Here is a 26542-nt window from a genome sequence, read left to right on the forward strand (position 1 = left end):
AGATTTGTTAAAAAAACGAATGCGTGATTGAGAGTCATTTCTTAATAATTACTACGATAGCCAATTCTGCAATGAAACTCGTCTCTGTACTATTTCGATCATCGGAGCTCGCTTTATGTACGTTCCAAGTACGCATAACTAATATTAGCAATGTCTATTACGCTTTTTAGCATGACTTCGGCGATTCGAGTGAAAAATTCAGCAAAAAATCATGTAAATATTGTTGATCTAAGCGTGCACATTCAAAATATCACCTAGATTTTCTTTGTCCCTTTGCCATATCCCGAGAAAACACTTTTGTGATATTAAAAAAAAAAAAAAAAATTTAAAAAGGCATTTTTTCGATAAAAACATTTCAAGGGCTTGATCGTTGAGCAACCGTTACCAGTGCTACTTGTCACAGTATACGGAAGCAAGCTGATTTTCGGCACAGTCGAGAGCCAGCCAATAGTAACGCGCTAAGAATTAGTCACCTCTGAGGTACAAAATCTTTAATTATCTCTAATTCGTTCGCTCAACTTTTATAGGACCACCTCTCATACCCAACGTGCCCAAAGAAATTTCAGTTCAAGTAATAAATTATCATTTTTTGAAAAGTCATTTGTGATTAGATCGCCTAATTACATTTTTGTTCTCAGAGATGATGTAGGTATTTTTCTTTAGTAATTAATCTTGCAGTAAGCATAAATCTGACGGTCTGCCATATGAAATATTTGAGTTTTTGGTGCCTTACACTTTTGTGCATTTTTAGTCGTGACGACTGCGCTCCACTTTGTCAATCCTCCTGCGCAATGTCCAAGCACCAGAACTGGCACAGCAAAGCGATAAAACTAATTCATACACTAATCATTATTCTTATCGGAATCACAAAAAATTTAGAAACAACAGAAAGCTGAAGAAACGATAATAATTGACTGCATATAAGCAACGGTCTACTATAAATTTATTTGTTTTCAATAATTCTAATTATACTTTAGAAGTGATACTTCTAAATAACAAAATCATCAATTCTAAACAATTAGCTATCATGATTTCTTCTAAAGCTAACTTCTGATACATATATTTCGATTAGATACCTTTTTAAAAATGAGTTGAAAAATGTATGTTTTTTCGAACAAATTATATTAAAGTTCAAGTTCAACTAAATGATTACAGGTCGGGTCTGACTCGAAATGATCGATCAGGTACTTCAGAAGTTAAAGATGTTAATCCAGTAATAGGTTCGGCTGCATATCTGTTACAATTTTGTGGTCCAGGAGGTGGGCGCTCTCCTTTCATTAATGCTTTGATTATACTCGTTGTAATTTCTGGCGTAAGGTCCTCCTAAAAATCATTATAATGTATCTAATTAATCATCAAAATCTCAATTCGTTGATAACTTTCAAATATATTTATGAGATAATTTTAACTATGCAAATGATTAATTTCATTATATTGATACTTAACAATATTATAATATATTATTTGTAAGCACATACGTATTGTTAATTTCAAGTAACTATTAGTAAAAATTAAATCAAAATTGTAACTTTAAATGTAATTTTGTACCCTAAACAGGGCCTTACAAAGGTAGGTCTAAGAATAGAATTTTTTACGTATTTTTCAAATCATTGTAGCTCATTTCCACGAATAGATCTTTTAATCTTACCGGTCACAATTTTTCGATCGCTGTAGATTTCTTTTCATTATATAAGTCTATCTCCTCTATAGCGTCTTATCATAACATTTGGAATGGCGGGCTCAGAGTTAAAATCATTGGAAAACAACAACGATATGGACATTAATAAGATCAAATTTAAAAAAATACTGTTTTCTCGAAATTTTAATTGAATGCAACCTTTTTCTGATTAGTTGAATAAGTACCAAAATTTGTGACAGTAAACTAAGCAAATAAGTGCTGCCTCGACGCACACAATATCTCGACTAATAACCGGATTCAATTGAACAGAATTGACAAAAAAAGCATAGTATACATGTGCTAAAACACATATTATACTCGGCGAAGCGTGAAGCTTTAACGCGGGACATATTTATTATAATGTGTCGTTGCTGGCAAAGCTGCAATGATAGAAATAAAAATCCAATGCCAAGAATTATCTTAATCTTGTGGCAAGAATCAAGTGAAAAACAAAACAAAAACTCGGCTTCGCCTCGGTTGCTTATTTCACGTGCCCGGGGGCTTTCTTTATTCCCGGTATGGGCCGGTATGCTATTTTACATACCCTGTGGCCCGAAAATAGCAATATTACGTTTAGCGCAGCGGCAGGAAAATGCTACTTTCGGGCCGCTGGTATGTAAAGGTCATTTTTGGTTCTTTAGAAATACATCATAAATAAAAGTTTAAATTAGTCTACTATGTATGAAACATAAGGAAGGTAAAAAAACTTTGAATTATTCAAAGGTCCAATATTAGATCTGAGAAAAAAATTTCATAGATGAAAACTTTCAAATTGATTAATAATGTGTGTTACTAATTACTAAATTAGTTATATGCTATAGAAACTTGTTATCTGAAAATTTTTTTGAATACTTACATAATAATCATCATTAACTTGCATCATTGGTGCATTAGCACATGCACCTAGGCATTCAACTTCAGATATAGTGAATAAATTGTCTGCCGAATTGCTACCAACTGTGCAGTTGGTGACATCACACACAGTTTTCAATATACTATCTGAATCTCGTAACCAACACGGGGTGCAAGTACAAACTTGTATATGATACTTTCCCATGGGTCTACGATTAAACATAGTGTAAAACGTAGCAACTTCATAGACCCTCATATTTGGAACATTTAAAATACTTGCAACTTCATGCATTGCTGCTATTGGTAACCAACCATGTTGCCTCTGAGCCAAATCTAATAATGGAATCATAGCGCCTCGTTTGTGTCCATCTGGATAAATTTTTAAAATAGAATCGATCCTTTTTTTATTTTCTTCTGTAAATTCAAAGTGTGAATTGGTATTGTCAATTTCACTGTCTCTATGCTAAAAAATTAATTAGAGAATGTTAATATATTGACCAAAATTGATACTATACAGCTATTTAAAATATATACTCACAACAAAAAGGGCATCCGATAAATGCTTAGAAGATGTTTGTAACTGCCTCAAGCTTGAAAATCTCTGAAATTAAATGACTATTTTAGTTGTAATACACTTATTTATGAGGAGATATCAAAGCAGAATTAAGAAATGAGATTTTCAAACACATTTTTCAAGTTTCACGTTTCCATTGAATATGTTTTCAAAAATCTTTGTTAAAATCTTGGGCTAAACATTCAAAAAACTTATATGAGGATGTTTTCTATGAATTTGACTTAATGTCATAAATTCTCTAATTTATATAGTCAATATATTGTAAAATTCAAATGATGGAACAATTTTCACAGGCCTTGAAAATCTATCTGACGTTCATGAAGAGCGCAAATTGTAGTTTGTTTGTTATATTTTTCAGATATTGCGCAAATTTCACTCTTTGATTTCCCTAAATTACAATTATAAAACTATTTCAAGGATACAATTGAATGAAGAGGGATGTTGCCTAAAAATTCATTCTTAATACCTTTCCATACAACGAATGCTAGATAATTAAAACACTAGTGAAATTTCAAGATTCATTTGCTTATGGTTGAACTTCTGTTTTTGAAAATTTATTTAACTTTTTTAGATTATTAAAGTTTTTTTTATTTATGCTGAGTGTCCTATTTAAATTATTTTAACTTTTTCCATAATTAAGTTATTTATTTGATTCTATTCAAATTTTTTACTCAGGAAATTAGTAAAAGATTTACTTATAATTACTCTTCTCAAATTGATGTAGATTTATTTGTACAGATACATTTTTAACGTTTAATGTTGTTAATCTGATGACTCAGATTTTTCACAAAATTTTCTTATAAATTTTTATGTAAGTATAGATACAACAGTTTTGAAAGTAAATCCAATTTTCAATATTTAATAAAATTTGCAATAGATTAGAATTCTTATTCTTAAATTAAAAAAATAACATGCAGTTGTGCATTATGTCTAGTAAATGGAAAGGTTATAGATTAAGAGTTGAATAAGAGAAATAAAAAATAAATCGTAACTTTACATGAAATAATTACCCTTAATAGTAATAATTAATTTACAGTTTAATTATTATTTTTAATTTTTATGAGTTCTGAAAAATTTGAAAAAAAAAACAGAATAGCTTTTGATTCTTTAAATTTTTTTTACTACTGCTAATTTATTGATTATAAATCAATAGATTATCAATTGATCAAAATTAATATATAATATGAAATGACAGTTTTACTTTGAAACGAAATTATTTAACTTAATCCAATGATTATCATGATATTTGAGTAAACTTATTGCACTTAATACAAAATTACAAGTTTAACAATAAAAAGTTAAAAGAACTTATGAGGGTCTACTTAAGAATAAATGTATTTTTGGACGATAACAGCAATTATATTAGTGTTGATCAATTGACTTTTAATAATAAGAAAATCTTATATGTATTCAGAAATACTTAAATACTTAAATAATTGAAAATTTTAAAATTTATATGAAATTTTATGAATATATAATCAATCTGAATAGTTGCATGTCAAAAGTTGAGAGCAATCAAGAAAATATATGATTGAATATTTTGAAATAAACAAATTTTTCAGATTTTTATAGATTAGATGACATCATGTTAATGGTAGAAGTCAAATAAAGATGAACAATACAAAACAAGAAAAAACAAGAAATTTCAAGGAGTTGCATTACATAAGTTAATCAAACTCCTAAAAAGTACAGTGGTATTCTTTCTACTAACCAGATTACGTTGAAAGGAGCCAATGAGTGCAAACATGATTTTGTGTTTATTGATACAATTTTCAATAAATTAGACGTTTAATATATTTTTTTGAACTATTTCACACCAAAGTTTGTTGTGACATAAGGCTTCTTGAATACAATTGTAATACCATATACTATCAAACACACTGAAATCAATAAGGGGTTATATACGGGAGGAAGTAATAAAACGGTATTAGGAACAAAGACTATTGCCAGATATACCTTACCACTTACCAGTGCTGTGAAAGTTCGAGACAAATGAGTGTGACGCATACGCATTAGTGTAATCAATTGTCACCTTAATAATAATAGCGCGCTAGTTTAAATCACCAATGAAGAACAAAATTTGTAAGGTTTTTCTCGCTAAAACAGCAGCTGGTCTACTCAGGGCGCTAGGTCGAAGTCTGTATTTGAAAATGTTTTCTCCGCGGAGAAGTCTTTGCAAAAATATATATGACCTAAAGTATATGCTCGCTTTGGCAAAGTTGACATATATGCTTTATACGACTTTTGCTGTCAACAGTGCGTATAGATTACAATCTTTTGTCTCGGATTATATTTTCACTTATTAGAACTTGTGGTAGAAATTTTCATATCTAGTAGACGAAAGAAGAGCAGGCATTGAACTATAGGCGTTATGCGAACTCAGTAATGGATAAATGTTTAAAAATGAATGAAAATTATTTTAGATGACCGCAATTAACCCATCAAGTCCCAAGACAGCGTTGTTTTGACACGATTCTGTGATCAGACTCTATGGCCAAAAAGTATTGGTGGCGCCTTAGCGGCTCAGCCTCAACTTTGAGTTGAGCAGGTCGATCTTGAGTCACGAAAAGAATTTCAAATTTTTCTAATGTTTTCATCGTGAAAAAACATTGGAAAATATATTTATGTTAAAAATTATTAATCCGGTTAGTTTCATTATAAATATTCATGTTCAATGAGGAACAATAATTTTTGAAAAAATCACATATTCCTCGACTCGAGGTTTTGTGACTAAGCCGCCGCGGCGCCACCAATACATTTTGGCCATAGATTTTGACTGTAGAATCGTGGTCGAAACAACGCTGTCCCAAGAGGAGATTTTTTCGACACTTTAATTGGCCATCGTATTTTTGGTGAGAATGAGGTAAAAAAAATATGCTAGTACCCAATTCGAATGTAAAATTTAATGCCCTTTCAGAATCTAACCTCAGATTTTCAAAAAAATAATCAGCCAAAACAATGTGCTGTAAGAATTTCATGAATCCTACATGCAATTTTTACAAGGGCGTTATTATAGGTGCTGTTTCCTTTTCGCATGATCAAAGCGAGCCTGATAAGAGCCTGTGCTTCCGAATCGGGTCAGATTACAGTGCTAGCAGACGTATCGCTGACGTAAAGTACTCATTTTATACATAATTACACGGAGAGAAACAATACTATATTAAATATCAACACATTTGCTAGCAAATATTGCTGAATCATTCTCCTACTTTTTCGAAAAAAAAACGTGAGCGGCGATATTTCAAAAAATCTGGAAAAATATGGCAACCTCGAGCGAGGTGATCGAACTCATTGATTACTTTCAATCAGTAGATTTATGATGGAGGTCACAAAAAGAACGTAAAATGAAAAAAAATTGTGCCTAAGTATTTGTGCAAGGTGACTAAAGGGTCGAATCGGCAGCCCGAGGTTACGATCGTAAACATTGATGTTCTGAATAAGTGTACGCGACCCTGGTGCTGTAACTCAATCGGTATGCTCTAAATGTTACGACAACTAAGGTTAACTTTATAAAAACGTAAAACGCCAGAAAACGCAAAAGAAGAAAAAATTTAACATTTGTCTCTTTCTCGCATTAGGCAGGCTACCGCTCGCACTATTCGAAGTCAATGATTTTACGCACATTTTGGTTAATTACTCATTAGTTAGTACGGCAAGGGGTAATTTTTGACATACTAATCGAAAGGTAGCGACTTGAAGCATAACATATTCGTTTTTGGTTAAGATCTGTTGTCGAATAAAAAAGTTATGGCGTAAAATGTGTGAAATTATGATGGCCTCCCATAATAGCTCATGTTAAATTTGCTATTTTCAACAGCTTCGTTCTCAAAAATTATCACGGTTACTCATGCTGAAATTTTTACAGCATATTAAGCACATTATCAAGAATATTTCTGCAAAGTTTCATAAACATCTGTTGTTGACCCGTTTTACTAAAACAGTTTAACCCCACCACCTTAACAAAAAACAGTACAGCGAGTTGACAATATAAAAGCTTCAATAGTCGACTATTTTATGAGTCAGTGCAGAGTGCTGAATATAGCTTCTGCTCAATGACAACTTCATCTTTTTTTTATTATTTTTGTTACGTGGCTCAAGTTGAAACTGAGGCTTTAAAACAATGATATCGCGCCGTTAATGCTCGATAATACTCGCATCAAGTTTCGAATGTTTACACAATCTTGCCACGTTGAAAAATTTGTTGCATAATAAAAAAAAAGGAAATAATAATGATTTAACATGTCAAGCATACTCTGCTTAAATTCTTTTTTTTTCAAGGATGAACACATTGAGAAAAGGTAATATACAGTTCATTAAATTATGAAAAAAATAACAAATATTTATTCAAAACATAACAGTTTATACACTTTTTATTTTTTTCTTTTCTTTGTAAAGCGCATTTTTTTGAACTGAAACAAACAAAAAGAGAATGCATTATTAATAACTTTTATAAATGTCATGAATTATGTATATTGATCAATAAACTTGAATACATCATGATACAAGTGCGTAAGTAACACTTTTTAGTACGGCGTAGTTTAGGGCTGGAGCGCAGCGAAGCTATGACACGAGTGCCATATATAATTTTACGTACCAGCGGCCCGAAAGTAGCATTTCCCGGCCGCTGCGCTAAACGGGATATTACTATTTTCAGGCCCGGGGTACGTAAAATCGTATACTGGCCTATACTGGGAAAAAAGAAAGCCTCAGTGCACGTGCTAATCGACCTCGGCTTCGCCTCGGTCGCTTATTTCACGTGCCCTGGGACTTTTCTATTTTTCCCGGCCTAGGGCAGTAATATACTATTTCGGGCGTAGATTTTATTTTCGACACATAGTTTAAGAAAAAACAAAAATCGATTTTTAAAACAGTTCTCAAAAAGTTCAGAAAATATTTATTTAAAAACGTGGTTTTTTAAGCTCGAATTTCATGAAAAACAAAAATTTCACACCACGTTTTTAAACTTTGCGATTTTCTATATCGATATTGAAGCATTTAAACGAAAAACTACAACGTAGAAAAAGTCTTCAAATTACTCGCAGAACGGACGCTCGGTTTTCACGGGTTTACCCCTCATACCACGCGAGTATAGATGTTTCACATCAAAAAATTTTTTTGAGAACTTTAAAAAAAAAACCTTCGAAAATTTTTTACTTTTCAAGATATGTCACGTGTTAAGGGGAGTCATACACCAATTTACTCTCTTTGTCATTTTTTTGATATAAACCACAGTTTAATGTCAATCTACATTTTCTACATAAAATTGACATCTTTGAGCCGTATTTTTCTTAGTTTTTGCACCCTAGGAACCAGAATCAACGTCTGGAGCGGAGATCGAAATAACTTGGGAAATAACACCCGGTATACTGTATATATCTTTTCAATAGGGAATTCTACAAATGAAATTTAACAGAAAGGCAGTCACTAGTAATTAGTAAACAAAAAATTTTCAAAGGTGTACTTACTGTATGGGTCAAATCTGAAAAATTCCATTTTATCTCCTTGTCTTTCCCGGACAGTAACTACTTTATGTTTACTTGCAACACTTTCCATCAGAACCATTATATCTCTGAAAAGATAAAAAATTGTATAATGTCTAAAACAGTTATGGGTTCAAATAGTTACAGTAAAGTAAACATAATATGAATTAATCACACAGATTTCGTCAGTACAGATTTACATGTATTTTAAACTTTTTTTGAAAACATCAACTAACTTAAGAATGTGTCAATTATAATTTACTATATGTTTTATTAAGGAGGAGGGGGGCGTGGGGGTACGCTATTTTTCAATTAATTTTACGATTGCTTTTTTTCATTTTATTGTCTACCTTCAACTTAAAATTAAAATCTTACGTTTATTCAAGAAAAATTAACAGAGTGAGGTCATTTTAATGCACGTACGTTGTCTCGAAGTTTAGCGCCCTTCACTTTTGGGTAGTTATGTAAAGCTTCAAAAACAACATCAAAAACACGCTATGGACATCCTAGATTACTCTCTGTCATTATATACACCTGGCAAAGACGATACAAAGAGAAACGATGAAATTCATGTTTTTATTACATCAAAATCTTTGAACGCGCTCAGTTTTTGCAATAATTTTTGTATCATAGTGTCTTAAGTTGCAAATTGTAATTATTTTCACTTTTTTGGGTAATTTTCAATGTCAAAGTGTAGCAAAACGTTCAAAAATCAAAATTACTAAAGAAAACTTGACGCCGGTACGTCAAGAATTGTTTGAACTTCAAAAAAAAATGCAGATGGTTTGTTTGGAATCACGTTTATTTGTTTGTTTCATTGAGTCTTCAGTTGCCAATTTTTTGATTTAAAGATAGCAGAGATTAAAATTGCGTTTTTTTGATGAGTGAAATTTACTTCGATTTTCTTAATTTTGTTTATTCATTGTAGCTTTTAGATTAAAAATTTGATCTATAGCAACTATGCATATTTTTTGTTGGCCCTGATGCAACCAAATCTGAAGATATTAACTACATATTTGTTAAATCAATTATAGGATAATGAAAAATTAAGTTGTGATGATTCAAAAATTAATTAACAAATTCAAAAAATTTTATTAAAAAAAAAAACAAGATTTTTATATGCAGAATATAGTAAAATATTGATCTCTGTTGTTAGAAAATATTCTATAACTATGTTAGCAACTGGTACAAAACGCTCAAGCTAGTGAGATTTCAAATGAATAGCATAAAATTAAGGTTAAAAGTATTTTAATCCTAAATAACTGATATTTTTGGTTTACATTTAATTCAATATACTTCACTAATTGCTTTGTAGCAAGGTTAGTAAAAAATACCTAGCAAAACATATTTAAGTGATATTATTGAATCGAAATACATGGGCATTAAAACAATTTATATTAAGTATGATATCATAATCAAAATGGAATTGATTAGTAAATGAAAGATTTGTTTCATTATTTTATTTTAAGTTTATTAAAAACTTAAACTAACTTAAAACAACATTAAAAGTTGTTTAATTATTTTATAGAAAACAATATTGAGTTGAGAAAACAGTAATTAAGTTAATAGGTATTTTTAACTTTTAAGTAAAAACGCTTTTTAAATAAGCATGTAATACAAAGTGATTTTTAAATTGCTGACAATTTTCTATTGCTTTGAAATAAAATATTATCCAACACTACTTATAATATTTTAAATAATAAAAATTGGCTTGAAATTGTTTTGTTTGAGTGTCAGATGTAGAACTTCAAATTATTATTTATAAAGTTCAAGAGAGATCTAAGAGAGGTGAAAGTTAAGGAAATAAAAAAAAAGTAAAAAAAAAACCCAAGAATAATCCATAACCATAAAGTTTTAACGTTGTACAAATTCAAGTTCAAACAAAACTGAAATTGGTCAATAATGAACTTCATAATTTTCAACTTAAAAATACCTACTTGCTTTTAACACGCTTCAAAAGTATGGTTGATAATTGCATTTTTATCAAATTTCTAAATGTGGGTTTTGGTTAGAAATGTATGATATCAATTTTGATCAATTGTATATTGTTTATTAAGCACTCTCAATTAATTTCGAACTTGTTACACTTCAATTTTAGAAATTTTTAAGTTCCACAGAAATAATTTTATTAAAAAATTGTGAAAGCAATTAGTTTATTAACAACATCACTATTTTGACTAATTTCATTCTAATAGAACGTGACATAACACCACAATATAAACATTAGGATTTGCACGAGGAAAATATTTGGAAACAAATGATACAGATGCGACAACTGGTGTTGAATTTATACATTAAAATAAAAGCATATACCCAGCTTGTCACTTAAAAAACAATTCTATACATATAATTGTAAACTTTTCAACATTAAGGTATTCAAAAGAGAGGAAATTTTTAATTTCTAATAATCTTTTTTTTTCAAGGTCATTTAAGCTTCGTTACAGATATAAATAAAACTCTACTTTAAGCTAAACAAGCGCCATTAAAATGACCCTAAAATAAGAATTTATGGCTTATTCGAACGTAAAACTCTTTATCGTTTCAAAACTGCAATAAAAAATTAGGGTAACTATTTTAAAAATCAATTTTTGGTTTGTTTTAGTTTTCAGATTATGTTCAAGGTCAAATTCAAGGTCCCTATTGGATTTCTGTTGGATATATGTATGTTTCAGTACTTTTATTCATGGATATTTTTACGGGTTTCCTTTCATGCTTTTGCTGCACCCTGTATAATAATTAGTAACACGCACAAATGTAATAACAAGAGAAAAAAGGTAAAATCAGCTATGGTCTATCCCTCTATTTCTTATGTACAAATTAACATTGAATGCATAGAGGCATTGCGGTATCGTATACTTTTCAATTCTCAATTTACAAACTAAATTTTTCAAATCGCTCCTAAATTTTGAAACTCGAAGAATTTATCTTTATCTTGGGTTTATTTTTAGTTTGAAGCGAAAAATTTTTTATAATTAGCCTCTTTTCATTAATCAATATTTGTCACGGTTTGTTATTTATGTTCGATTTTGATTAAAATGCTTAAATCATCTATTCGGTAAAGTGTCCACTTCGTGACAATCTGAAAATATTTATTCTTTAACCGCATACAATAAGAGGGCGCTGTTGCACCCACCTCAAATTTATCAGTTATCTTCATGTTCTTCACGTTTGATTTAAATTGAGTGAATATAAAACATCAAATTTTCAAAATGTCAATGATTGAAATTGTCATGATAATATATTTGTGTTGAATTATTTGATTAAGAAAAGATATTGAAATGGCTAAAAGAGTTGAGTCCTCTCTACTACACGATGATTACATTGATTTAATTCAATCGATGTTTGTCAGTTCTATACAAGGTTAGTTAATATAATTTTCTTAAACAATTTTATAGAGATGACTTGAAACTCGAAATGTTCAGACATATTTTTGAGTTTTGATTTATTTTTGGTAGGAACAATCATGTTCTAAGCACATTATTTTTAAGTAAATTTTAATATGCAAATTCAAACTTTATTTTCTGTGTTTTCATTATAGTTCATTAATCAATTTGATTACAAGTGTGATAATTGATATTGTTTGAACTAAAGATTATCTACGGAGTAAAAATTGAATTAAATTATTCAAATAAGTTGTAAAATATTTTGTAATTTAAAGTAATGATTTTATTCATAAGGTGTTTATAACAGATATAAAAATTATTTGACCTCCTAAAATCTATTTCTACATTACACATCACTTAGTTTCTATTATAAACTGAATATAATTTACTTTTTTATGTTAACTGCAACATAATCTTCGTCTTTATGTATAAGGCTGAGAAGATGAATTATTATTAAATTGATTATATTGTAATTACATACTTATCTGTTGTAACCTTTGGTCATCTTCACTAAGGTTCATAATATTTTATTTTAATACATTTTTGTTAACATATATGAATGATTTTTCATTGTTTATTGAATGTAATTAAAATTTCTAGAAGTCAGTTATCAGATCTATTTATATTTGAATTAAATGTTTTTGAGTATTTATAAAACCAAAGTCAAACTGAAATTAAATGAAATTATGTAAAATTATATGCAGAATGTTCAATTAAAAACCAAAAAAGTACTGTTGCCAGACACAAAACCGTTTTTGATCAGTAAATGATCACTTTTGGATAAGCAACAATTATACTTTTTCTCAGTAATAAGATTATTGGACATGAAAGAATAATATGCATAATTTGTATAATATCCAAACAAATATACTTTGAATTGTTTTTCACAGTATATTTTCCAAAATTATCATGTACTAGTCTCCCTTTATCAAAAATGACTGTGAAAAAAATAAATATTTATTTTAAATTAAACAAAAAATTAACAATAAGAACATTAAGCGCAAAGAAAATTTTAAGCAACTGTTTAGCCATAGGGCTCAGGTTTTTGTTTAACAAAGAAAGTGCAACAATACAACCCTCTTGAAAAAATTAACTTTTAGTCTTAATTCAAAAATCATTGAATTTCATTAATAAAACTCAAGGATAATAGCAGATTTTTTTTAGCTATTTAAATTTTCAGAAATAAAAAAACCTAAATGGTAATTTGTAACTTTTAAATCTGAAAAAAATGTCAAGGTTTATGGATAAAACTGTCAAAATCTCAAGTGATCATGGTAATAATTTTAAAAAATTCTCTCAAATAATTTTTTAGTTTTTGGCATCATTTTGAAGTAAACAAAACACGTTTTTGAAAAAATAAAGGTAGAAAGTAATCTTATTTATGGTTAAAAAGCATATAACAATGCATAAAGTTTCATTATCTAGACATTACCTTATAAATTTTCTACTTAAATAGTGTGTGATATATGAAGTTGATCGGTCAAGTAGCTTTTAAGTAACAGTGGCCTTCAGATTTTTTTTCATCGTGTGTGAAGATTTGTTGTAGTTAGCTGGGCTTCAAATTTTTCAAGTAACTATCAATGATATGTAAAATGTATAGATTACTTAATTTGATTTATTACATGCTCAAAAAAATTTTTTTTTTAAATTCAGTCAAAACCTTCTTACCCCCCCCTTCCTCCCTTCCANCCCCCCCCCCCCCCCCGAGTGAATTCCACGTGAATTAATTCCGCCAGGGTTCACTCAAAATCTATGTGGATTTCTGTGAAATGAAAAAATGAAAATCTAAGTATATTCCAGGTCAATTCACAAGAAATCCGCTTTAAACCATGTGAATTTCACCGAGGAAACAAGCTCGATTCCCACATGATAATTCACATATTTATTTCAAACAGTTGAATAAATTGCCATCTTCAGAGATTGTTTTGCTTTTAGGCTATAAAACGAGTTTTTGAACCATGTAATGTAATAAGGGTGTGAGAGGACTCGAATTTTCAAGTACTCGATTATGTTCGAGTTTCAGCTAAATCACTGATGCATTATAGTACTTTACGATACTAGTGGCATAAGTAACACTTTTTGGCACGGCGTAGTTGAGGGGCCCGAGCGCAGCGAGGGTCCTAATAGCTGGGCCGAAAAGTGTCCCCATGGCACGAGTATCGTACAACATTTTATAGCACTGTGCTAAGTTCACATTTATGCCCCCTTCTCCGAGCCATGAGTCGCACTTCCTGGTAACGCGAAGTGGGGTTAGCGCACAAGCGTAAGCGAGTGTGATGCGAACGCAGCGGTGCCATAATGTGCGACTTGTGCCACAGAAAAGCGTGCCATAGATGTGAACTTATGGCACGCAGTGCTATAAACGAAATTATGAATGTCTCCGTTGCATGTGCATTAGACTGATTAAAAAAATTGAAGTTTTTCAAAACCTCGATATTACAATCTTAAAGTCTTCTGTATGCGTAAAAATGAAGCCCATTTGAATAATTTTTACTGGTCGCTCAACGAGAATTTAGATTTCTGATTTGACGATCTATTTCTTCTCTGAATGTCTGAGCCAAACCCAAAAAAAGTTGTCAACTATGAGCGACACGTACTTCGATGCAAAATTTTATCACCTTTCAGAATTTGGCGTAAAAATTGAGATTGGTGCATTATTTCAGATGTCATGAGCAGTTTTGGCTAAAAAACGTGGTTTTTGTGTAAATCGAGAAAAGTGCATTTTTTTCTTCAATAAAACGGCTCAGCACGATCACTTATTGAAAAAATGTAAATACATTCTTTGATAGGTTTTTGTCTTACCTTTTCAACGTCGTATTAAGATTTTACAACGGCGTTAATTTCGCCGAGATGCAGGTGTTTTGCCACGGCCTCGACTCACACGACATTATATTGCAAGTGATTTTGATTTTATTCAATATTTTCCAATGAAGTATAATAGATACTTTTCGATTTATTTCAAATATCGATAATGAGTACCGAGGCCGCGTCAGCACACACTGCATTACATTGTAAATGAATTCGATTTGATTTTTATTTCGTACGAGCCTAGCGCAGGCATGAGCGCTCATACAGCCAGTAGGTTTATGTGTATACGAAGCATGAGTCATATTGCATGCGTTGTCGTTTGACGGAGTAACTCGCATTAACACGCACAGCGCGCTCGAGAGAGACAGAGTTACACAACGCCGCATAGACGTTACAAAGGCATGAACGTAGACACACAGCCGCTGCCGTGACGTACCGCAGTAGAGGGAGACTGGCAGCGTCTCGCCACTGCCGAACGCCGGCCAATCATAGCGCAAGAAGCATACAGACGCTACTGAGACTGAAAACATTCAATCCGTACGCCCGCCCGCCCGTGCTTACGGACGCTCGTTTTTCACAGCTTGACTTCCCATACCCAACGCGCGTATAGAAGTTTCACTTCAATAATTTTTACTATCAAAATTGTTGTATTCATATCGGTTTAACATCATTTTTTTTCTTTTGTTGATATCGCTATCTCAGCAAAATGACAACCTAAACTTAAATGGCAAAAACATAACTTATTGGGTTGAGGTTGCAACAGTGCATCTGCCGAGCGTTGAATTTTTTGCGCTCCGATTTTAAGAGGCAAGAAGGTTACAGTTGTTTTGTAATGGAAAATGTACAAGTTTATTACTTGTAACCGTTCGCCCTCGGGATGCAAGCGAATGATCCGGCGAAATCTTGCGGTGCTGTAAACGGAATAAAAACGGGGTGTCGAAATAACTCACTCGATCATGTAAAAAGGCAACAACATAACAAGGCTTAATTTATTATTGGAAAAGGCGCCAGTCACGAATGTGACGCCTGATTACATATATTACATTCAATAAATCGATGATTATAGTTATTGGGGCTTCAACACGCAATTGACATATAAGTTTACTCCGGTACAATGTACACACGCGATTAGGCCACCTCGGCTAGAGCGGCAGACACGGCGGTCGTGAGTTTGGGCTACGTGGGGACGATGTCGAGAGAGATCGAGCGTAACGAACAAAGATAGGTATGGCGCATTACGCGAGAGAGATATAGGCGACTTACATTCGCTGACGATGTTGGTTGGTGGATGATTCAGGCCGAATGTGACTGCGAAGAAGCTAGGGCCGACGAGAGGAGAGCCAGGTCACACAGTTCCTCCAGGAGCAGCTCGTACAGACACACACTCGAACTTGACGCAGAACTAGGCTATAATATACGCGTCGCTACGCACGGACCAGCACAGAGTGATCCCGCTGTCTCTCACACGTAGACCCGTTAGTCAGATCAGGCCTCCCTCCTATGACAGCTTTTCGTCTGCTCTCTCATTAGGCGCGCGAATCTTACGCACAGGTCGCGCGTCTCTCGCTACAAATTCGGCGCGTTGTGAACGGCGCCGATCCAAGTTACATCGGGCTCGCGATAATCATACGTCTCTCTCGACACGGGTCAGGACTAGGATACAAGGAAGGAATACCGCCGGACTCTGTACTGGCGTCCACTTCCTTACATACTGTTCAAAATCATTTTCGATTTATCCTCTGGAATAACACTAAGTTAAACCAGGCATTTATAAATAATTAACTGTAACTTGAAATAACACAGTCTTCCTATTTCTATAAACGCTGTAACGGGGAATGCCTTGTAGAAGAGCCGGCTAGCTCGTGCCACACGAGAATATGGTCGCAGACCCGCGTCGCACAATACAACTCGTCGATGCCTTGCTTCGACGAGCTCCGGTGATGATTCTGCGTACAGATGCTTTACGAGCCGTTGCTCGTCGAGTAATCGCGTTGCTGAAAAGGGTTGAATTGGCGATGCAAAATAAATGATTACTCGCGATTTCATAAAATAAAGTAAAAAAATAGTTTATTCGTGTGAAAATTAATAAGTCTTAATTTGATTTAATTAGGGCCGCACGCACGCTCGCAATGATTACAATTGACTTTCAGTCGCTTATTCGTCGCTGACAAAGTCGTCTGCAGGATCCACTCGCACAGGGTCGTCGCTTGATGTGGATCCGCTATGATTCGCTCGCACGCTAAGTTCACAAACACAGTTCGACGCTCGGACACGAAGTGAGGGTTCGCGCGCTACGACGATCGATCATAGGTCCCTCAGTTAATTATTATCGTCTGCTCGTCGTACTTGTGGTACGACGAGCCGCGCAAGTTACTTTTTGGTAACTTTGAATTCGCGCTCACGACTTGACGCGAAAATCTATTTTTCCGTTACAACACAATATCTGTTCTTCCTTACACTCTGAAAGCAGTTGTCACCAATCACAAAGGTCCATGAAGGTTATGCTTACATAATAGGATAACATAAAAGTGAGTAAATCGTTCGATTTCACATTAAAACAATAAATAATCCTTACTAGGCTGGATAGTTTCCATGTTACTCCAACAAATGATTTGAAGATAATTTTTAAAGATAATGCAGTTGTACATTCATCTACGATGAAAAATTCAAAATTTATAGTCAGCTTGAAATCGGAATGAAAAATGTTTAACGCCGAGTTGTTGATACTGTGATCGAACGAATCCATTTTCTGCCGCTGTTCTACAGCGCCTAATAATTAAAGCATGTGTTATTTGCCTTCCAGAGATCTCACTGGAGATCCCACCGAAAATCTTACATGAGATCTCATGTACGATAATCAACACTAACCCTACTTTCAGCGCGCCGCGCCTGCTATCTTCTGTCTTTTTCAATTTTGTCAATTTTAATATTTAAAATAAAAAAATGATCCAAAAGAAGATTATTTATTATAAAATGTAAAATACACATTAGACCTACTACTTCTTGAGCCGTCAGTAGATTAATATTTTACATTTCCCATTTATTACTACGTTCGTGTTTGCGTGCCCTATAGCACATTGCTGGACAACCAATCACAGCGCCTATATTTGGCTGACATTGAAAACCTCCCCAGTCTTATAGAATAGGATATCAGATCTCATGTGAGATTTCACGTAAGCATCGGTAGAGCCTACATGTAATCGCATCGACCACCACGCATAAATAAATCAATAAATTATAAAATTGAGCGCGCTCTACTGAAATTTCAAACTCAATTGAGATCTCCAGTAAGATCCCACGTAAGAGATCTCGGAAAATGTTTTTACAAGGGTCAAAGTAGTTTTTGCATTATTACAGTGACTCGTTCGAAAATTATATATTTTAATAAATACAGTATTATAAAATATTCAAGCAATGCATTTTCTTGGTGTATGTTTTCAGATCAAAGCAATGGATATCAACTGTCAAAAATTAAAATAGATAAATCCAATCATCGCTTTAAATTTTCGTTTCCATACGTGAAAGAGTTTCGAGATTGGGAAATAGAGTTTAACCCTTTTCATCCTGAACTCGGGCCTGACTTGCTCATGAAAGATGAGGAATTAGCAGTTAATGAACAAAATACGTTGTTGGACGATGAAAGCACGAATATTCTTAGTTGGGATCCATGGAACTATTTATCAATCAATAAATTAGTAGATAATTTGTTAAAAAATCATTTACAAAATCAGGTTTGGTTTTAAAAAATTCTATATGATTATCATTCATTCCAATTATGAAATACTATATCTATAAATTATCAAGAAAAATCTAAAGATTATTGTCAATACACCGAAGAAAACACAGGCACACAAAATAAAAAAATGCTCAGTTCCAGAGACCGGACCCAGTAGACTTTATGTTTTGAGGGTCGCTGAATTCAAATTCAAGGTCATTTTGACTAAATTTAGACATCTAAAGGTCATTTAAAGGTCATTACGATCTTACCTTCAAGGTCATTTCAAGGTAAAGTTAATGAAAAAAGGGCAAAACTTGATGAAATATTGTTAATTTCGTATGCCTTTTTACTTTTACTTTTGTAACGCTCCTTGTTTTCTTCAAACGATCGGCATAAAGGTTGCCGTCTGCGTTTAGTTCCTCTATGTTCGCTCTCCCTCTTCAACATACAGCAGTAATCAGCCATCATTGCAACATCCCGTCTACCTTGATATCGCTGCTCCATATGTTTAATGTCTTGATGAAATCGTTCCCCTTGCTCATCGTTAAAATCACCACAGTTCTTCGAGAACTGATCTGAATGGTTATGCAAGAAATTCAGTTTATAAGACATATTACATTCCATTTCACCGAAATTGTTTATCATTGTTGATATTGAAACTTTGTAGTCATCGCTTCTGCGATTACCTAGAAAATTTTCCACAACATTTTTCAGCTTTCTGAATCTCAGTCATCTTAGTTGGAAAATTGTCATCTTTCAGCAATTTTCTTATTTCTGGTCTATCGAATATTCCTTCTTTTAATTTAGCATCAGATTTATAGGATAATTCGGATTCTAAATATTTGTAGCATTCATCGCTCTCAATCAAATCTTTTTACAAATACAAATACAATAAAACTTTTTTAAGGTCTACTAATGGACTGTTAATAACATTATGATGTCCAGGTTCTAGAGAATTTTTCTCAGACCAATTGTAGTCAGTATAATGTTCTTTACGATCTCTGCTGTCCCATTAGCACTTGAAAAATGGGTACTTTGTAAATCCAGATTGATGTCCTGCTGATGGGAGGGGGGCCAACATAGAGGAAATGAACGCAAACGGCCATCTTTACGCCGATCGTTTGAAGAAAAAAAGGTGCGTTACAAAAGAAAAAGGTAAAAAGGCATGCAAAATTAACAATATTTCATCAAGTTTTGCCCTCTGTTTATTAACTTAAACTTGAAATGACCTTCATCTTGACTTTTTACAGGTTACTCAATCAGAAAGCTGAATTACTCAGCTCCGAAAACCTATACACAATCTTTTTTCGATACTTTATTGTTTTCACTAGATTTCGTCTTAAAATAAGCTTAAAATAACTCAGTATAGTGAAAATGAACTTTTTTTCAAATTCAGCGACCCTCAGAACATAAATGTGATATTTTTGCATTCTTATATTGAATTATCCAAGTTTGACCTTCAAATGACCTTGAAGGTAAAGTCGTAGAGGTCATCTGACTTCAGATTTGAATTCAGCATCCTCAAAAACCTATACAGGGATAGTTTCGAGTTTTCAAACCTATTTTTCATGATTTGACCTTTAAATGACCTTCAAATGACCTTAAATCGATCTGATGGCTGAAAATCGACGACGGATTCGGATTCAGCGACCCCAAAAACATAAAGTCTACTGGGTCCGGTCTCTGGAACCGAGCATTTTTTTTATTTTGTGTGCCTGTGAAATTTATCATTAATGTTACTAAAATTTTTATAATTTCCCTCTATGACTTATTGTTTTAATGTCTCGACAAGAATATTTATTCAATTATGATAATTTTACGTCATATTAGACAAATATTCTGAATTTTTTATCAAAACAGAAAATTCTTAGAATAGACAATATTTAATTTTTCTAAACTTCACTCATAGTAGGTTAATACAACCCATAATTTTTACACCCTTGTGTGAAAAATATGTTTAAGAAAATAGAAATTCGTTTGAAAACTTTTAATTTTGCACAATTTCAACATATCGGGTATTAAAAGCTTCAGTTTGAAACGAGAAAAAAAATCTATTTGTCACTATAAATAAAATCTGATGTACTAATAATATTAAACATATGACCAAAAATCAGATGATAAGAAAGGGCTTATAGGTATTTAAATTTTACTACATTTTTGGAAAAGATTTTCTTTTTCCTTTCCATAAAATTTTATAAAATTTTAAGATATTTATTTCTTACTGTGACACAACCATTTCGCAGAGCCTTTTTCGTTCACTTTGCGAGTTGAATTTTTCTTCTTTCTGGCGTTTTATGTTTTCCAAAAATGCTTCCTACGCCTCGTTACATTTAGCGAAACATATGAACTACAGCAAAAAGATCTCGTTCACTTGAGAACGTCCCATTCACGATCATGGATGAGACGATCGGATCTACAGATCACTTTGTTCATATACTTGAACATATTTATCTTTCCATTTTTCATTATTTTTCGTAATATCTGGCTTACAATAAATCTAATCATCGATAGAGATCTGAGTCTAATCGGCAGAACCTAGACACGACTAAACGAAGTGACGTGCCTCACCAGTCGAGTCGTTTGTCGCTGAAAATACTTCTTTTTATAATCAGAAAGATACGCGTGAAAATTTATAATCAGTGTGCTTATAATGGCAGCTAAGCAAAGTACTTATGTGCTAAAATTGTTATCACATAAGAAAATTTACTTCAAAACTCGCACCTATAACATAGGTACTTGAACATACTTTTATTGCGAAATTCAAAAACTGGCTCATTACAAACTATGGTTATGTCTCTTTTAAAAGTAAAACCTTGTAAAAAGGACGTAAATACTTCGGAGCAAAAGTTGTTCTTCCCGTAGGCACTTGTATTATTTTACAATGCGTCGCATATTGGTGACAACATGAAGTATTTAATACAATAACGTTATCATATTTATAGCACTGCGCACTCGCTACGCTCGTGTACTAAACTCAGGGTGCAGCATTGTTCTGATCACGATTCTACGGTCAAACTCTATGGCCAAAAATATCGGTGACGCCGTGGCGGCTCAGTCTCACAACTTCGAGTTGAACAGGTCTATCTTGGGGCGCGAAAAGAACTTCAAAGTTTTCTTATGTTGTCATCGTAAAAAAAACATTAAAAAATATATATTTATAGTCATGCGTGGCATAAGTTTACATTTATTGCTCGATTTTCTGTGATATAAGTGACACTCTCTGGCATCGCGGCGTTCGCATCACACTCGCTTACACTCGTGCGTCAACCTCACTTCGCGCTACCAGGCAGTGCGACTTATGCGTCGGAAAAAGGGGCATAAATGTAAACTTAGCACAGTGCTATAAAATTGAGTACGATACTTATGCCATGAAGACACATTTCGGTCCAGCTATTGAGTCCTTCGCTGCGCTCGGACCCTAAACTACGCCATGCCGTAAAGTGTTACTTAAGGCACTTGTTTCGTAAAGTTCTATTGTATTAATAATGTTGAATACAATTAGTTTCATAATAAATATTCATATTTCATGAGAAATGATAATTTATGAAAAAATCACAAATTCCTCGACTCGAGGTTTTGCGACTAAGCCCGACCGTACAATCGTGGTCAGAACAATGCTGCTAAAAGGGCATAAATGTGAACATGGCACAGAACTCTAAAATTGCGATACCTGTGGGGGACACTTGTATCGTAAATTACTGTAATGTTTATTTTTTACGATATTACAACCGAAAATGATTCTACGGAATATGATTATCTTTTGTGTAACTTTATAACATACACTGTATGAAATATATTATTCGTTACAGATGCGTTTATTGAAGAGCCAGGCTGAAAAAGTGGCATTAGAGTTGGAACAACTTAATGCCATTCCATGGTTGGAAAATACACAAATAAGTGTTAGTGACAAAAGTAAAGATCAAATAACGGTTAAACTTCTAGCCGTACTGAGTTGGAAAAATGAAAATTTTCTTGAAAAAATGAAATTCTGTTCCATTGAAGTATTATTTCAAGTCATGTATTTAAACATGCAATGTGTACATATAACTTCTGAAGTATATTTGCCATTACACTTTTATGAATTACTTAATAAACCAAAAATGATACATGTTCCCACTGAGACTACAACGTTACTTGAAAATCTTCATCGAATAAAGGAACATGTCATGGAAATGGTAATGATTAAAAATACTAAAATTACTTATGATTCTTTTTCGTTCTTTTTATTCTTTAAAAATTCTTCATTTATCATTTGAAATCTAAATTAACATATTTCCAAAGTGATAATTTTAATTCAGCTACTTCAATCATTTTTGCATTTACTAAGTATTGTGCCATAATTTGCACATTTTAAAACAGTGGATCCCAGTTGATATTATCTCTTTAGTTATGACAATATTTTGGTTTAAAACTTTCTAAATTTTCTTTATATTGCATTTTCGAATTCATTAAAAAATTTATCTGAATTTTCTTATATGGACGCAGTTAACAAAGAAAAGCACGTTTTTCTACATAGGTATTGTAAAAGCCCTAGTTTTCATTAACAGCGTCGATATATCATTTTTTTTTATGATAAATTTTCTAAAAACGTATTTTTTCTATTGTAAACTACAATACTCCTTTTTACCATTCATCGCTAAGTATTTTCTCAGAAACTCCATTAACATATTTTTTCATACATTTTAGCTTTCTAACCAATAGTCTTTAAATACAATCGAGCAAGTATTATAGCGATTTATTGTTCAATTTTTGCCTGACGATTTTTGAGCCATGCACGTTTAAATAAGAGAAAATCTCGATAGCTGACAATTACACAGACACACAAAAAGAAAATTTATTTCAGAGACCGGACTTAGTAAACTTCATGTACAATCTATGTGTTTAACCTATAAAAATACCTTTAAAAATTAACCAAAAGCACAATAGTATATACAAATTTTTGCCTTTTTGAAAACTTTAATATAAAATTTGAGCTTCTAGTTGAAAAATTGATTTTTGTTTTTTTCTAGCATTGTGAGATTGTGTTCAATCTAAAATTACTGTCCTATTCTCTGTCGAAAGAAATATGTCTGACATAGTATTTTGATTTTTTTCTCCTTATTTTGACTGATTCCAAAATTTGTTTCTTATTTTGGCCTTGAAATGACCTTGAAAATGAGCAAACAGAAAAATTGACACCGAATTTGGATTCTGCAACCCCAAAAAACATAAAGCTTACTAGGCCCGGTCTGAAATTTTTTTTCTTTTCGTGTGCCTGTGCTATAGTTTGTCAGAGCGAAATAACTTAGAGTAATTAATCGTCTACTATCGTTGTTAGTATTGAGCACGTAATTTCTTAGTAGCCTACGTCGAATCACCGGTGTGCTTCGCGGGTCGTATGACCTTGAGCCCTTGTCTGATCACGTAAGAGTGTGTTGCAGTGTATGACCAGCTGACGAAGGGACTTACTCTTCTCTCTTGAATCCACTAAAGTATTTATTAATGTATAATAAATAAGTTTGTTATTATACCATTTTGGACTATTGCATAATCCATGATGAATTCCCAGAAAATTATTGTGGTTTATGTAATAACACACTTCTTATCCACGCGGAATCGTTGTACAATATACGTGGTAATAATTTTTAATCTTCCTGGATAGCTCATCCACGTATCCACGCGAATACCTATGCAATCTTTTTCAACTGGGATATCAGATCTTATATAGTATTATCGACATCAGATTTGATTAAATATTACTTACATCAAATTTAATGTAAGATCTGATTAATATTAAAATATGAATAATTCCTACACAAATTACTGCATCAGCAGCTTCAACATTCATTACCATTCATACAACATGGATTTCTCTATTCTTCTTCACTACTAAATGAAAATCCGATGTCCATTAATTCAATAACTTCTTAGTTTAAATATTGCAAATCTGATAGTATTAAAATAAGAGTAAACTGGGTTAATATCGATTGTGTTCGATCGAATCGAATAGTGAAACATGTATAGGGGAGAAGCGCCTATTATGGCGCACGTTCATTTAGCATAGTTTGAGATATTTCAGCTAACTAAAATTTATGTAGTATATTCTATACATGCCAATCATTTAATTTTTGCAAAAAAAATTATTGCTTTATATCTTCAATAATAAATGACAAGCAATATAAAAAATTCGGCTGTTTTCATCTAATAATTACGAGTTTTAAACTTGAGAATATAGAGTGATCACAGCTCAAACGCGATTTATAGTACATATGGAGATGGAGTATTTGTGCTCTACTTTAACATGATGCTTTAATATCGACGATTCATCAATTGGTTATTGAGTAATTTGCAATATGAGAGAGCATTGTTTTTATCCTATTGCGGCGCATCATCGGGGCCAATTATGGCCGTTTTTACGTGTTAATTTGATGTGTGCCTCGAAAACAGACATCACTTCTTGATGTTAAAGCCTGAAAAGCCTATAATGCGCCATAATAGGCGAAAAACGAGCCGATCGCGGTGCAGTGACAACTTTTTTAGAATCCTTGTTTATGAATAAATAAACACATTTCTCATACAAAGTAGGGTGCATTTTATAAAGATTAAGGTATAAGGAATGAAATGTTAAGTTTAGAATTTCATATCATCGAGCACATTTTTTGTTATTAGTCAAAATGCGTTAGGTGCGCCATAACAGGCGCTTCTCCCCTAAGCATAGGAGAATCCGTCATTCCACCGGACACATTCGATGTTAACCCAGTGTATTTATCTTTTCTTCTTTTTTGATGCTCCGTTTTTTAGATATAAAAATAAATTATAATTTTATGACTAAAAATATTCATTTAATATTTCCAGGTACTAAATTCGCATGAAAATTGGAAAAAAAGGAAACAATTTATCTGTGCACTGATAGCTTTACACAGTTCGACAATTTTGGAATACGATATGAAACACTACCAAACAATTGCATTGCGTTTAAAAAGCGAAGATTATCATTATATTCTCAAGATATTTTTACCCCTAGAATTTCCTAAAAAGACATTCACATTATCAATCATTTCGATTTATAATATGACCGATCAAGGCAAAACCATTAATAAATTGATTCGAAACGTACCTTTTAGTTCTACTTGGACTTTTAAACGAATGATTGTTGAAATGATGGAATTTATCAATAAAAAATCGATATGGTTACTACTAAAACAAAAAACAAGTCTTTAGTAGTTCACATAAAATAAGTAGAACTAAACAAAATTTTTTGTAAAAAGTTTAATTATTAGCTATTGGTATCAAAAAACTCGATAGTTTTAAACAAACAGTGATAAAAATAAGCTACAATATGGTGTTTTTCAAAGAATCAAGCACATTTAATATAAGTAAGTGAAAAAATTAAGTGTTATAAGTAAATATCAACTGTTGGAGCATTATTTTAACAGTGGTAGAAGTTGAAAACCATTAAAATGGTTTTCCTCACTAAAAATTTTCAAATGTTCTTCGATGAAAAGTGACATATTTTTAATAATTTTATTTGAAAATAAAAATACGAAAGTTACAATTGATTATAATTAAAGCTCTTCCTGTATTCCCCGTGATAGTAATATCATTTTTATTCTAAATAATCGTTTCTTTACTTGTTTTTATTTGTTTGTATTTTACAAACTTCTTCACCATTGTATGAGATTAAAGTTAATTCTATCCTATTTTCACTACTATAACTACTTCGAGCATTAAAGTAATAAAAAAGTTATATATAATTACTTGGAGTACTGGGTGGTTCAAAAATTTCAATAAGTAGTTGAATAGACAAGATCCCTGTTAGAAATGAATAAATAAATTTATACTTCAAAATAAACCTGGATTTCATGTCTTTTTTTAATATCATAAAAAGTTAAAATTTTATACATGATTCCAGGTGGATTTGTGTGAATTGAAGTGGGCTCCGTATGAATTGCTGCATCAATTGAAATGTAGATTTTGAGGTTGATTTTTAAAAAGATTTTCACTCTGTCATTTAATTTCCGTTTATCATAGAAATCACGAATAAACGATAGACCCATTGTTCCAAACTGT

At 32.2% G+C, this 26542-nt stretch overlaps 3 protein-coding genes across 3 annotated transcripts; 1 reads left to right on the plus strand and 2 right to left on the minus strand.

Moving 5' to 3' along the window:
• Positions 1-921: 921 nt before the first annotated feature.
• LOC106651406 (probable NADH dehydrogenase [ubiquinone] flavoprotein 2, mitochondrial) lies at positions 922-5015 on the minus strand. Its single transcript, XM_014369886.2, has 4 exons — positions 4816-5015; positions 3069-3131; positions 2535-2993; positions 922-1323 (listed from the first exon to the last, which is right to left on the minus strand). Exons 1-4 carry the CDS (start codon positions 4849-4851, stop codon positions 1150-1152), a joined length of 732 nt encoding a protein of 243 aa, XP_014225372.1. The 5' UTR covers positions 4852-5015; the 3' UTR covers positions 922-1149.
• A 2448-nt stretch (positions 5016-7463) lies between these two features.
• LOC106651541 (39S ribosomal protein L33, mitochondrial) lies at positions 7464-10785 on the minus strand. Its single transcript, XM_014370075.1, has 3 exons — positions 10522-10785; positions 8570-8673; positions 7464-7513 (listed from the first exon to the last, which is right to left on the minus strand). Exons 1-3 carry the CDS (start codon positions 10560-10562, stop codon positions 7464-7466), a joined length of 195 nt encoding a protein of 64 aa, XP_014225561.1. The 5' UTR covers positions 10563-10785.
• A 952-nt stretch (positions 10786-11737) lies between these two features.
• Positions 11738-26517, plus strand: LOC106651499 (BRISC and BRCA1-A complex member 2-like). Its single transcript, XM_014370022.2, has 4 exons — positions 11738-11944; positions 18217-18506; positions 22303-22668; positions 25328-26517. Exons 1-4 carry the CDS (start codon positions 11863-11865, stop codon positions 25691-25693), a joined length of 1104 nt encoding a protein of 367 aa, XP_014225508.1. The 5' UTR covers positions 11738-11862; the 3' UTR covers positions 25694-26517.
• The last annotated feature ends 25 nt before the right edge of the window (positions 26518-26542 follow it).

This window comes from Trichogramma pretiosum, unplaced genomic scaffold, assembly GCF_000599845.2.
Source record: "Trichogramma pretiosum strain Unisexual culture from Peru unplaced genomic scaffold, Tpre_2.0 scaffold9, whole genome shotgun sequence".
In the NCBI taxonomy this organism is placed as follows: Eukaryota; Metazoa; Arthropoda; class Insecta; order Hymenoptera; family Trichogrammatidae; genus Trichogramma; species Trichogramma pretiosum.

Excerpts from the sequence above, each read along its gene's own strand:
- LOC106651406 (XM_014369886.2), bottom strand. The coding sequence starts at position 4,851 with ATGTTTGCACTCATTGGCTCCTTTCAACGTAATCTG. Across the intron at positions 2,994-3,068 it reads TATCGGATGCCCTTTTTGTT|CATAGAGACAGTGAAATTGA; the intron begins GTGAGTATATAT and ends TTAATTTTTTAG. Across the intron at positions 1,324-2,534 it reads AAGTTAATGATGATTATTAT|GAGGACCTTACGCCAGAAAT; the intron begins GTAAGTATTCAA and ends AATGATTTTTAG.
- LOC106651541 (XM_014370075.1), bottom strand. The coding sequence starts at position 10,562 with ATGCAATTATCAACCATACTTTTGAAGCGTGTTAAAAGCAA. Across the intron at positions 8,674-10,521 it reads TTGAAGCGTGTTAAAAGCAA|AGATATAATGGTTCTGATGG; the intron begins GTAGGTATTTTT and ends TTATCTTTTCAG. Across the intron at positions 7,514-8,569 it reads TTTCAGATTTGACCCATACA|TTCAAAAAAATGCGCTTTAC; the intron begins GTAAGTACACCT and ends TGTTTGTTTCAG.
- LOC106651499 (XM_014370022.2), top strand. The coding sequence starts at position 11,863 with ATGGCTAAAAGAGTTGAGTCCTCTCTACTACACGATGATTACATTGAT. Across the intron at positions 11,945-18,216 it reads GTTTGTCAGTTCTATACAAG|ATCAAAGCAATGGATATCAA; the intron begins GTTAGTTAATAT and ends GTATGTTTTCAG. Across the intron at positions 18,507-22,302 it reads AAAATCATTTACAAAATCAG|ATGCGTTTATTGAAGAGCCA; the intron begins GTTTGGTTTTAA and ends TATTCGTTACAG.